The following is a 13,747-nucleotide window of genomic DNA, read 5'->3' on the forward strand; positions in this document are numbered from 1 at the left end:
GCTGCGAGCCAAGTCATTTTCCACCATTCCCTCTCGGATCACCCGAGTTGTCAATTATGGGTAAGTCTCGGTCGGGTCTCTTTTGTCTCTATCTCCATCGCAGCTCGCCTCGTCTCGATCCTCCCCTCCCTCCAGATGGTCTTTCCCGTCATGCTCGCGCGTCCGGCTTCCTATATCGCTTCTGCTCCTGCACCAGCTTCGGGTCTGCCTTCACATTGCTTGTCATTGTCGGCGTTGTTGCCATCCCAAGCATCCACCGGCAGCATCGTGACTTCACGCGTCACTTTGCTTGCCTTACCTCCCATTCCCTTGCCTTCTTGAGTGTACTTGCTTGCCGGTTCCTCGTCACTGTATGGTTCCTCCCCATACAATGTACATATTCACCCTGAAACACCATTCTCCTTCTTTCTTTCTATGCCAACCCTGCTCTCGCGACTCTGAAGCCGCAGCCATGCTTGGATGCCTAGAGCACTCTGCCCTTTCCCCCTAGACCTTTCAGTTTGTCAGGTTGAAGTGAGGCAATCATCTTTCGATGGGACGGCGAGGCTCTGATGAACAGTCATGCGGCATCTCCGGCCAGCATCTTCCCAAGCAGCTTCCCCGCCCCCATCACCTTACCCTGCTTGTCCTCTCTCTATCCTGCCGCTGCCCTGGCCATACACGGCATCACCCGGCTTTACATGTACATGCACACACGGCTACTCTGGGTACACTACCTGAGTTGGGACAGATGCCGACATCCCTCCATCCGCCCAACCATTCAAACCCCATTCATCACACCCCATCCAACCATTTACTCATTCATACACTCGCCCATTGATCCAACCATTTGGGCCATACACACACACACACATTTACATTACACGCGTGAGCAGCTACACCACGCCTCACGTAGCCCCTTGTACCGGCTTCCCACCCACACCTCCTTACCTTCCTTGCCCCCTCCCTTCCCCCTCCCCCTCTTGGTACTTTCCCACCCCTCCTCCTCTACAGAGTACCGCCCGCACCTACCTAGCCTTGGGTACTGTACCTTAGCTGCATGCCCTTCCGCTCCTTCTCCGCCAATTGGCCTCGTGCCCCCTCGTCCTTCTCTTAGGTTGCTACTGTGCCCACCTTCCAGTTATCCAAATATCATTGCTGCTACCCTCCTCCTTCCTGCGTTTCCGTCTCCCTGTTCAACCCTCTCATGTCCTTGCTTTCTTCTCACAAACACTTTGAGCAAATACTGGCTTCCCAAACTTGGAGACTAACTTGACCTTATTGCAGCTGACTCCGGCGACACCTATCGACCTGGAAGTGTAAGACCACCCCGATTCCTTTCGTTCTCCAAACTCAAAACATCCCATCTGTATTGTTATCCTCCCGCGTCTTGCTCTGGTCCCCCTGCTGGACTGCATCCGCACCCGTGCTTGCGCCGGTGCGTGTCAGCAGTTTTACCCATTCCCATGAATTGCGCCGCGCCGCCCTGAAGCCGCCGGCATGGCCAGATGTCTTCGTTGTCGTTGCGCTTTCCTCGCTCCTTTGCTATGATGGCAGCATAGCGAGCTAGTTAGTTTCATTTCTCATGGCACTTGTGGGAAGGGCTGTCTATAATGACAGCACCTTCCTTGATCTTGGTTCATCGGCCTCGGAAGGCCGCATCTTCTTCATACGGCCATGCCAGCTCCCCAACTTCTTTCCTTCAGAAAACTGCCTTCCCCGCCACTTGGCCTTATCTACTTCTTTGGTTGGTCATCACGTCCAACAATCGCTTTCCCACGTCGTCAAGTGACAAACCCACCTGAAAGCACGTCATAAACGACTTTTGTAGCAGCTTCTTCAACCCACAGCCAATGGCGGCGTTCTCTGCTAACTTGCGCCAGCGGGAGAGATCTCGGTCCCCTCGACGTGGGCGTTCACGCAGTCCCAACCGCGCTTCAAGACGTCGTTCCTTTTCTCCCCGAAGCCGTTCCCGTAGTAGAGACGAGTACCGTGGAAGAAGAGACCGTTCCCCCATGACCGGAACAGGAGCTCCATCTGGAGGATCTGGCACTGGGTACGGAGGCGCACCGCCGCATCGATCATACGAGGAGCGCGCAGCCGCTCGCGAGCAAATGATGAGCAATATTAGGGAGACGTCTCAGCAAGATCGCCGCGTCTATGTCGGCAACCTTTCCTACGATGTGAAATGGCACCATCTCAAGGACTTCATGCGACAGGGTGAGTGCATTCTCGTACTTGGCGGCTTGGTGTTTCGACACAAAGACTGACCGCGTGCTGTTTACTTTAGCCGGAGAAGTTCTCTTCGCCGACGTGTTACTACTTCCAAATGGAATGTCGAAGGTGGGCTTCTACACGTAGTCTATGGCTGGTTTTTCTTTTGTGGACTCTTCCCTCTGGCTATTGATGGAATCGTTGGATTGACGGGTTGGGACGTGTGTCCATGGGTCTATGTAGGGATGCGGGTAAGTCTGCGTTCCATCGCCAGACTACCTGGTCATGGCACTAACAAACAATGTTTTAGAATTGTGGAATATGCGACGCGGGACCAAGCCCAGAACGCTGTGGCAACGCTCAGCAACCAGAACCTCATGGGCCGACTTGTCTATGTCCGAGAAGTACGTCATAACGAACCAAAACCCGTCGATCGCTGCGGGTAGTAACTAACCACTATCCCTAGGATCGCGAGGCTGAACCTCGGTTCATCGGTGCTACCGCCAACCGCGGCGGTTTCGGCGGCGGCGGTATGAACCCCGGTGGTTTCGCTACTGGCGGCGGCGGCGGCGGCATCGGCGGTTATAACCCGGGCGGCGGCAGCCGTCAGATTTACATTGCCAACGTTTGTGATCCCTTCGTCTCTGCGACAGTTGGAACGCCGGCCAGCACTGACCGATCTTCTCAATAGCTCCCATACACTGTAGGCTGGCAAGACCTCAAGGATCTGTTCAGACAGGCTGGTAAGTTAAGGCCCGCCTCTCTCACACACCGCCGCTGGCTGTCAATTCCCCAATCCCTTGCGGAATTCTTGGTGACTAACTATTAATTTAGCTCGAAATGGAGTCGTGATCCGCGCCGATGTTCACCTAGGACCGGATGGTCGCCCAAAAGGGTCCGGAATTGTCGTTTTTGAGAATCCCGATGATGCCCGCAACGCCATTCAGCAGTTCAATGGCTACGACTGGCAGGGCCGCTTACTTGAAGTCCGCGAAGACAGATTTGCCGGCGCTGGAGGCCCTATGGGCTTCGGAGGCCGAGGCGGCTTTGGCGGCGGTGGCATGCGAGGCGGCTTTGGAGGCGGTTACGGTCGCGGCGGCTTCGGCGGTGGCCGTGGAGGCTTTGGTGGCGGTGGTTATGGTCGAGGAGGCTTCGGTGGTGGCCCCGGCGTTGGTGGTATTGGTGGCCCTGGCGCCCCCGGTGGCTTCGATGCCAGTAACGCGCCATCGGTTCCACCTAACCCCTTCACTGACTATGCCACCGCTGGAACCGACCGAAGCGAGACTATCTACGTGCGAAACGTAAGTCATCTGTTTGCCGGGCTGTAGCCAAACGCTGACCCCTTGCAGCTTCCCTGGTCCACCAGCAACGAGGATCTTGTGGAACTCTTCACGACTATCGGCAAGGTTGAGCAGGCAGAGATCCAGTATGAGCCTAGCGGTAGATCGCGCGGAACCGGTGTGGTTCGTTTCGATTCTGCAGAGACCGCTGAAACCGCAATCGCCAAGTTTCAGGGTTACCAATACGGTGGCCGACCCTTGGGTCTCAGCTTTGTCAGATATCTGAACGCTGCAGGTGGCGGTGACATGATGGAGACGGACGCCCACGCGGGTTTGACACAAGATCAGATTATGTGAGGGCGGGTTTGAGCATACGAACGGGTCTGGGGCAGTTATTGCAATCGACGAGCTCGGAGAAGCTTGGGTTGTCATCCCAGCTATATGCAGCCAAAGCAAAGACACCCTCGCGACGGGTCGGCATTCAACTGCACGCAGTTGTTCCTACATCTGGGCCATGCTTCAGTCTACACTCATTCTCTCTCTCTCTCTCTCTCTCTCTCTCTCTCTCTCTCTCTCTCTCTCTCTCTCGCTCTCTCTCTCGCTCTCTCTCTCGCTCTCTCTCTCGCTCTCTCTCTCGCTCTCGCTCTCTCTTTCGCTCCTTCTCCTGCTTTTTCTCGCAATTGTCTTTCGCTTTCATCACGACAAACAAAACGTCTTGAACTTGCGTTTCGGGTACTCAAGGTGGGGAGGGGCTGAGTCACGACTAGCCGCAAACACGAACTTGTCGACCAGTTTCGTGACGACTTTTTCATCATGTAACGTTGTTATCAGTTAGGATGGTCGTTTTGGCCCCGGTAGTCCTGGTAGCACAGTCATTGCAGGCAAGTATCTCGGCACAGCCTTCGTCTTGGGGCTCGATGTGGACCTTCACAGAAAAGTTATCATTTGATAGGGACGCATGTCTTGATTTCTTTGCAAGGTCGAGCGGGAGGTGACTCAGAGCCTCTACCTAGAATGTATTTTGAAATAGCATGTGAGCTTTGTGCGCAACGGTGGTTACCGGATTCGATAATTTGGGCTGGACAACGGCGACATGGTGATTGATCATGGAAAAGTGTGGCGAACAGGCGACATGCTCTTCAGTTGTATACTTAAAGGCAATGCTTCGGTATGTCTGGTTTGCAGAAGAGTGAACAGGCGTTGTTGCTGGAGGGCATGGTGCTACCCGCACCATATGAGTTTGTCAGATGCTGTGGACTATTGTCGCTCAGATCATTCATCTTTATCAGGTGGATGTTGGGTTTGGTAGGTCACCAAACGCAGCTCATCGCTTGCAGTGTGACGTTGATGATAGGCGAGATGAGCCATAACCTTATGGAGACTATGAGAGGGTAATGCGACTGCCTAGTCATGGAACGGACCTTCAGGCTTAGGTGCTGTATGTAGCCAGTGATATTTGTGCCTGTAAATGCGTAACGTCACGATACTGGTCTTCTGGCCAGACCCTCACGAGTTCTTATCTTGGTCACAGTCATGGACTGCTACCCAGATGCCATGCAAACTAGCCATGTGCAACATACTATTGCAGTCCTGCCGGCGTTGTCTACCATAGAGGCGCTGCTTATATAGCTCGTATAAAGGTTGGATTGTTGTTGGGAGCCGGGCCGGTTTATCTTCCATCTTTTTCTTACGATTTTTTGCATTGTTCCCTGAACCTTACAGACCCAGATCTGCCTCCATGTGTGAACTCCATCATTACAACTGTACTGGGTGCGGGACGAGGTGGCGAACGCACAAGAAGTTATCAAGCTGCGAGAGCAGTGATCCAGCTTCCATGTGCCCAGACAGTCTGTGCATGTACGTTGGCGACCCAAAGAAACCCAGGCGGGCTGAGTGCGAAGCGTGTGCACAGGTCAGAGAGACTCTCGAGGAGCTGGGCGACAATGGCATAAACCAGGAACGACTGATTTTTGGACTTGATTGAACGATTCCGAAAACATCGTGGGCGATAGATATGGTTAGATTCAAGGCAACCGGGTTGATATTAATTGTGAGACGGAGAAGGTAGAAACTTGAATCTAAAGGCACGTGGTCCTGTATGTACATCCTTAGTGTATGCCCAGACTTGTAACCTAGCCCTGTAGCTGCCTATCAAGTTGACGTTCATCTGGCGCATCTAGCCACTCGTCGACGTTCATTGTTTGATACCGAAGAGGCTTAGAGCCGCAATAGCATACGCCCTCGTATCAACAAGCCGCATCGTAGGGCTTACATTACAAACGCCTCCAGTCAGACATACCCAATGTCAAACTTGTTGGTCGTAAGACTCACATCTTGAGGGCCCCTATAGCTTCGAGGCATCGTCTTCGTAGTGACCCTTATCCATATCGCCATGCGCAGCCTCGGTATGGTAGCTCCCTTATGAGAAGACGTTACCCAAAACCAACACAACGTCAGGAAGCAGCAGGGGTCGGCATAGCCCCTCCCTTTTTCTTCCTGGCCTTGGCCTTCTTCTTGCTCCGGTCTCTCGGCTTCAGCGCCGCCATGCCTCCTTTGCAGATGTCGGCGTATCGAGCATAAAATGCCTCCATATCATCTGGCTCAACTATCGTTGATAGCTTGACCTTGATATCCCTGTGTTTCTTTGACTTGCCATTCGTCGCACGCACGATAATAGGCAACGGTGTCGCGGGAAGGAGATCTGGGAAAGGGTCGGCGGCCGTTGGCGAGGGCTGGCCCTGCTCGTACGATACTTGGCGGAAACGTCAGCAACTCATCAGCATTGGGGAGGTGGCAGCCGTCATGGTCATACATCGCTTCTGAACGAGGAATATCGAGCCATGGCCATTCCCTTTGCACTGCTCAAAGAGGTCGACTAACTTGCCGAAAAACTACACAGAATGCAGGTTAGCCAGGCGGTGAAGGGAAAACGCAAGCCACATACGCGTGACAAATGCAATAGGAAGGGCAAGCTGTGATATGTAGTTACTTACTTCGTCCTGGCTCAGGTGACCCGACATGATCAAAACCGCTGCTGTAGGCAATCCTGGGTCGAATACCTGCTTGTAGGCAGTTGAGTTGTTCTCTATGCAAGATGCTATTCCGTGCAAGGATCTGGAAGGCTGCACGATTCCAATCAAAAGGCTCCAGCCCCGCAGTAGTTACATACATAGTATACATGCTAAGAGGGGTACACTTACAATGTACAATCTACGAGGACTATGAGCTCTTATATGGAAAACTTGAAAAGGTCATAAAAAGGCTCTGTTTATACTATTAGCTTTGGAAATTAAAGATCATTCTACGTGAAGATAAAATATGCATACTGTCAATAAGCTGTTTTTAAGCAGCTGAAGTTATCGGTTGTAGGGGTTCCTGTCTAAGGTGTTGCGTTGCGTTATCCTGTCGCGCCCGTATGTGAAAGTGGCCTAACTAGCCCACCTGGTACCTAGGTCCCTACCTGGATAGGCACTAGGCGGTATTCCCCGCCGTTGGTGCCATGATCATTAAACCCCGTTGCTCCACTAAAAAGTTTCCTGCGATGCAAGTAAAGACCATTGGTGTCTTCCAGCGAAAGATTTTGATCCGGATACTACTAAGCCACCTGCACTTTACCATACTTCAAATCACCCTGTGGCCTAATATCTTCCCCAAAGCTTCTAACACTGTCGTCTCTCCACCCTGACAAACAATTCCCTGCCCCGGGTTGCAGACGTAACCACCGCGATGGCCCCGAAGCCGCTTGCCGTACCCCCACAACTCTTGAAAGAGATTGGCGCACCAGAACAAACCGGCGTCTTGCGATCTAACAGACGGTGGAAGAGCCAGGGTCAGAACAGAAGAGACCGGCGAAAAGCTGAGAGGCAGTCGAAGAAGCAGCGGCAGGCCACATCACGGAGGGATCCCTCCAAACAAATCCACCAACATGTTGAAAGAGGTCAGAAGGAGGACATTGACGAAGACTCTTCAAACGATGGAAAAAAGACGCCGACACAGCAACGCCACGAGCAATTCTCCCATAAGAAGCGCAAGCGAGCAGACCTAGGGGAAACAAACGACAGCGATGAACTAGAGCAGCCAGCAGCGGCGAAACACCCATCCCGTAAAATGCAAGAGAAACTGGCTAAGGACGATGCCGAGATTGAGCAGCTCGAGCGCAAGCTGGGGATGAAAAAGGGCCGCAAGTCATTGCCCAAATCTTTCAAGGATGACGGCCTGGAAGATTTGCTAGGCGATCTCAATGATGCCAGCGACTGGGATGAAGTGGGCGGCAAGATGAAGAGTGAGGCCGAAGAGTGGCTGGCTCAAAAACGTCAGAAGGCGACTGAAACACTTGCGAAAGCTCGGCGCGCTCCAGAAAGCGAGGGGGACTATGAGGATGAGGAAGACTTCAGCGACGAGCTCGATTTTACTCGTGATGACGACAGCGACAGCGACGGATCTAATGACGACGCCATGATTTCTGAAGATGATTCACATGACCAGAGTTCTTTCGAAGGCATTGATTCGGGAGAAGAGGAGACGGCACAAGACACCAAACGCGTCAAAGAGAACCCCTATCTACCTCCGGTTGCAGCCGGCACCCAGCTGCCAAAGTATATTCCTCCGTCATTGCGAGCGAAGTCTGGCGGCGATGCAGACGTGGAGGCTCAGATCCGTAGGCAATTGCAAGGCCCTGTCAACAGAGTGGCTGAGGCCAACCTAACCTCCATTGTCGGCGAGATCGAAAAAATATATCAGAACCATCCAAGGGGCCATACCAACAAGATCCTCACCAGTCTTCTAATGGCTCAAATCTGCGACCCCACGAGCAAGCCCGACACGTTACTGGTGCTATCCGCCGGTTTCATTGCGGCCCTTTATAAGGTAATCGGTGTTGACTTTGCAGCACACTTCCTCACTACGTCTGTGGAACGATTCCAGGTCGAGAGAGAGAAAGCAATTGCAATGGCGGCTGAGCAACGGATACCAACGAAAGAAACATCCAACTTGCTCACTGTGCTAGCGGAAATGTACATCTTCCGCGTCATTAGCAGCAACCTCATGTTCGACTTTGTGCGGATTCTTCTCGGCGACCTCTCTGAGCTGAACGCTGAGCTTCTACTACGAATTGTGCGTGTAGCGGGCCCCCAGCTGCGCAAGGACGATCCATTGGCTCTGAAAGACATTGTCAGCCTGATTCGCCCGGCCGTGGCCAATATTGGGGAGGGCAACCTGACGGTTCGCACAAAATTCATGATTGAAACAATCAGTGACCTCAAGAACAACAAGATCAAGGCCGGCGCACAGGATTTGGTCATTCTCAATGAGCATGTAACTCGCATGAGAAAGGTATTGGGATCCCTCGACACGCTAAAGCTCAAAGCTACGGAGCCCCTGCGAATTGGGCTCAAAGACATCGAGAACGCGGATAGGACTGGCAAGTGGTGGCTGGTTGGTGCCAGCTGGGCGGGTCAGAGTGCGCAAGACGCGAGGCGGGGAGACAACAAGATCGAGGTGGCAGCTGGGCCAGAGTCCAGTAAGAGTGACGATGGCGACGACGATGTTGTTGTTGCAGATGCTGATGACCTGGCCACACCTGACTATGCCCAGCTTGCTCGAGAGCAGGGCATGAACACAGACGTGCGAAGGGCCATCTTCATCGCCCTGGTGGCAGCAGCCGACTACCAGGACGCCTTCATGCGAATTCTTAAACTGCGGCTCAACAAGTACAACCGACGCGAAATTCCTAATGTGCTGCTTCAATGTTCGGGGGCACAACAGCACTACAATCCCTACTACACCCTTGTGGCAAGGAAATTTTGCAGCGACTCAAGAATCAAGCACGCATTCCAGGACACGCTGTGGACGTTGTTTCGCAGACTTGGCGAGCCCTTGTTTGGGGAGGAACCAGAGGAAGAGGACGAGGAGGCAGCAGATGATCGGCGGCTTATCAACACTGCCAAGATGGTGGGAAGTCTAGTTGCCGATGGCTCTATCGGGCTCGGGATCCTAAAGCCTCTCAACTTGGCGTATGTCAGGGAGACGACGAGTTTGTTTGTCGAGGTGATGCTCATCACGGTGCTCCAAGAGTGCAGCCGAGTCAAGAATAAGAGCTTGGAGCAGGCCCTTAGCTTACCTTTGGGCAGCGGCTTGGCCCCAGCCCTTGCACGAAGCCTAGGCTATTTCCTGCGCAAAAAGGTGCGAGTCACGGATTTGGTTAGTAATAAGAGGGTAACCAAGACTGTCAGAGAGGCCTGTAGAGTTGCTGAGAGGTTGCTAGAGAGGCCAGGTATTGATGCGGTATAAGAGGAGGGTGGTCTGGTAATAAGCACAAGAAAACAAGAAAAAAAGAGGGATATCAACATTGCCCCATACCCCCATGGTTTGAACAGCTTCTTCCTGACATACTTACCTTACCGTCATGAGAAGTAGACAACGATATTTCGGCCCAATACAGCGGAACAATTCCGTTAGAGCGAATGGCCGGTACCTCTCCTTCGTGGGTGCAGGGGAACGAAAAGGATTAGCTGGAGGTAAGAAAGTGCGTCTTTTTCGGACGACTGCGACATCAAAAACGCCGGTGTTTGCAGTCTGGAACGGCTAATGTTGCCTCAACACGGGAGATGACGGGGAAGACCAGAACGTTGGGGAGGCGCTGTAGTTCTTCGTGGGTGTGTCTGTATCCTGTACGTCGAACAGCTGTCGATTACATAATATCAATGGGGCATATGCGGTGGTATCATCTCATTGGCTGCATTGGTCTGAAATCATGCTTTGTTGACGTGTTAGGTATCAGTAAACAGCAAAAGTTGAATGAAGTAGGCGGCTTTAATTGTCAATTGCTGGACTGGCTTTGAGAGTCATGATGCAGCCATCTATACCATGCATGTATGTAATGTATCGGTTTAAAAGGAGACCGCGCCCAATGTGCTTCTGGCCCTGGTTGTTGGTTTGTTATGCCTCGATCAGTGATCTACCTGAATTAGAGCAGTAATAATGTAGGATGTACAGATGCTGAGAGTGAGATTGCAAAGAATAATAGATAAAAGGCCGAATTATTAGGACAAAACTAACTACAAAAACACCAACCAACAGTAGTAATGTTGCGTAGCAGTGGGATACCGTAGACTTCACTGCGAATAAGCATGCAAGGACGACAAGAACAATAATAGGCTGAGGTAATCATGTCCCTGTAAAGCCGGCAGCTACTTCGCCCACGCCCTGGTGTGCGGTGCTGCCTTCCCTTCGAAAAATTCAAGCCCCCAATGACCGAGAGCTCCAATTCAATCCCGAAGCTCGCCCAACATTGACCACCCAAACACACATTCGCCCCCATTCAACGAGTTGGCTTCCGACTTTCCTCCCTCCACCATTTCTCACACTGACCGATCACCGCGTATTTCCATCGGATTAAGCCACCATGCTCTCCAGTCGATTGATACCGCGCTCTGGAGCCAAGTCGGCCTTCAGAAGACACGCTTCGTGAGCCCACGAGTTCATGTTCCCGCGGTCATGCCTCATTGAGCTAACCAGTACGGCGTGTAGTCTACCCACCGTTGTCCCGCCCATTCAGCTGTCGAAATGGAGTCGCGCCTACGCCTCGGCCTCTGAGGAGAAGGACCTTGTTGTTATCGGCGGTGGCGTCGCTGGCTACGTCGCCGCCATCAAGGCTGGTCAAGAGGGCTTGAAGGTCACCTGCATTGAAAAGCGAGGCACGCTCGGCGGAACCTGCCTCAATGTCGGCTGCATTCCCTCCAAGGCCCTTCTCAACAACTCCCACCTTTACCACACCATCAAGCATGACTCGAAGAACCGCGGTATCGATGTATCTGACGTCAAGATAAACCTCGAGCAGTTCATGAAAGCTAAAGACACTGCGGTCGGGGGGCTGACCAAGGGTGTCGAGTTCCTCTTCAAGAAGAACGGTGTCGAATACATCAAGGGCGCTGGCACTTTTGTCAACGAGAATGAGATCAAGGTGGCCCTTAATGACGGAGGCGAGACCTCGGTTAGGGGAAAGAACATTTTGATTGCTACCGGTAGTGAAGCCACGCCCTTCCCTGGACTGGAAATTGACGAGAAGCGTGTCGTCACCAGCACTGGTGCTCTGTCACTTGATAAGATACCCGAGAGCCTTGTTGTCATTGGCGGTGGTATCATTGGTCTGGAGATGGCCTCTGTTTGGTCTAGACTGGGAACCAAGGTGACCGTCGTTGAGTTTCTTGGGCAGATTGGCGGTCCTGGCATGGACACCGAGATCGCCAAGAGCGCGCAGAAGATACTCAAGAAGCAGGGCATCAACTTCAAGACAGGTACCAAGGTTATCAGCGGTGACAAGACTGGTGACAAGATCAAGTTGGAGGTCGACGCTGCCAAGGGTGGCAAGCCCGAGACCGTAAGCACCAACACGCTTTCCGTCTCTACATTGGTGAATGAGTTGCTGACTGGGCGAATAGCTGGATGCCGACGTCGTCCTGGTGGCCATCGGTCGCCGACCCTACACCGGCGGACTGGGGCTTGAAAATATCGACCTCGAGCTGGATGAGAGAGGCCGTGTCATCATTGACTCGGAATATCGCACGAAGATTCCCCACATCCGTTGCGTTGGGGACGTTACCTTCGGCCCGATGCTGGCGCATAAGGCTGAGGAGGAGGCCGTTGCTGTGGTTGAGTACATCAAGAAAGGTCACGGTCACGTAAACTATGGTGTGATCCCGTCTGTCATGTACACCCACCCCGAGGTTGCCTGGGTCGGCCAAAGCGAGCAGGATCTCAAGTCGCAGGACATACCGTACCGAGTCGGCACTTTTCCATTCAGTGCCAACTCTCGCGCTAAGACCAACCTGGACACTGAGGGCTTGGTGAAAATGCTGGCAGATCCCGAGACGGACAGGATTCTGGGAGTTCATATCATCGGACCTAACGCGGGCGAGATGATTGCCGAGGCCACCCTTGCGCTCGAGTATGGTGCCTCGAGCGAGGACATCGCCCGAACATGTCACGCTCACCCAACCTTGGCGGAGGCATTCAAGGAGGCCGCTATGGCCACCTACTCGAAGCCGATTCATATGTAAATGTAGCAGCCAAGCATGCTAAGAAGCACGGTAATAAGTTTGGCGTCCTAGAAGGCTTAGCAAACAATACATGTACTTTATATTACCTAGGGGTTAGCAGATAGACGTCTAGATACCTAGTTTATAACGTAACGTAAAAGCCCTTTATACTAGTATAATATCTATTAAATTATAGGGATTATAATAGTTAATTAATTAAGTATAGTATATGTTATATAACTATAGTAAAGTTCTATAAGAACAGGGAAATCCTCTTATTCCTTTATTAGGAAATCTTAGGCTAATCCTAGCTATATAATTAGTAAGATTACTTATAAAGTAAGGCTACTTTACTACTTATTCTCTAATAATTTACTATAAAGGTAACTATATGTTTACTAGTTAATTTATATATATTTTTACTATACATAATATACCTTCTTAGTACTTATAATAAAGTTAATTATTATAGTAATTATATTAAATATTCTTTATTTATAGCCTATTTATTTATTAGTTATTTTTAGTATTTTATATATATATATTTTATTTGATATACCTATATAGTAAGTAGAATAATATAGTAAGTAGAACACTTTTACTACTTTTTTTACCTCTTTAACCTTTATATTTACTTTTCTTAATATATAAACATAGACCCTTTCTCTAAAGAAAACTAAGTTATTTTTACTTTCTAAGCTATCTAAAAAGACCTAAAAATATCTTTATAAACAGTAGCTTATACCTTTAAGGTCTCCTTAATATCTCGTTATAAGTAATATAATAGAAGTTTTATATTAAATAATATATATTTAAAATATAAAAAAAATAATAAAAGTAAAAAAAAAAGTAATTTATAAGAGGCTTATTAACTTAACTAATTATAGGTTTTCTTTATAATAAGATAATATATAAGATATAGCTAACTAACTTCTAAATAAATATAATATAATATATATTAGACCTTAATAAGTAAAGAACTTTATATAATAATAGACTTAATTAAAAATATAATTTTAATATTAAATTAACTATTAAAAGGCCTTAGCTAAAGATCTTATAATTATATAAAGCTAGTTTATAATTATATAAGATATAATTATAAGGGGTTTAGTAACTAGCTACCCTTTATAAGGCTATATATAGTGTATTTTAGGTACTTAGTGCCTAAACTAATTAATCTTTTAGTAATACTAAAATAGTCTATTAACAGGCGTAGTATACTACTTATACCTTTAT

At 50.1% G+C, this 13,747-nt stretch overlaps 4 protein-coding genes across 4 annotated transcripts; 3 read left to right on the forward strand and 1 right to left on the reverse strand.

Moving 5' to 3' along the window:
* Positions 1-1,994: 1,994 nt before the first annotated feature.
* GLRG_06797 (RNA recognition domain-containing protein) lies at positions 1,995-3,830 on the forward strand (the record flags this gene model as incomplete). The annotated part of the gene is made up of 8 exons (XM_008097651.1): positions 1,995-2,199; positions 2,270-2,322; positions 2,437-2,444; positions 2,504-2,597; positions 2,660-2,818; positions 2,885-2,936; positions 3,028-3,494; positions 3,543-3,830. 8 exons carry the CDS (start codon positions 1,995-1,997, stop codon positions 3,828-3,830), a joined length of 1,326 nt encoding a protein of 441 aa, XP_008095842.1.
* Positions 3,831-5,926: 2,096 nt separating this feature from the next.
* Positions 5,927-6,493, reverse strand: GLRG_06798 (signal recognition particle 14kD protein; the record flags this gene model as incomplete). The annotated part of the gene is made up of 3 exons (XM_008097652.1): positions 5,927-6,225; positions 6,286-6,364; positions 6,467-6,493. 3 exons carry the CDS (start codon positions 6,491-6,493, stop codon positions 5,927-5,929), a joined length of 405 nt encoding a protein of 134 aa, XP_008095843.1.
* Positions 6,494-7,199: 706 nt separating this feature from the next.
* On the forward strand, positions 7,200-9,761 carry GLRG_06799 (MIF4G domain-containing protein; the record flags this gene model as incomplete). The annotated part of the gene is made up of 1 exon (XM_008097653.1): positions 7,200-9,761. One exon carries the CDS (start codon positions 7,200-7,202, stop codon positions 9,759-9,761), a length of 2,562 nt encoding a protein of 853 aa, XP_008095844.1.
* Positions 9,762-10,875: 1,114 nt separating this feature from the next.
* GLRG_06800 (dihydrolipoyl dehydrogenase) lies at positions 10,876-12,529 on the forward strand (the record flags this gene model as incomplete). The annotated part of the gene is made up of 3 exons (XM_008097654.1): positions 10,876-10,937; positions 11,001-11,850; positions 11,912-12,529. The coding sequence occupies 3 exons, from the start codon at positions 10,876-10,878 to the stop codon at positions 12,527-12,529; spliced, it is 1,530 nt and encodes a 509-aa protein (XP_008095845.1).
* Positions 12,530-13,747: the final 1,218 nt, after the last annotated feature.

The sequence above is a fragment of the Colletotrichum graminicola genome (genome assembly GCF_000149035.1).
Source record: "Colletotrichum graminicola M1.001 genomic scaffold supercont1.27, whole genome shotgun sequence".
NCBI classification, from domain to species: Eukaryota; Fungi; Ascomycota; class Sordariomycetes; order Glomerellales; family Glomerellaceae; genus Colletotrichum; species Colletotrichum graminicola.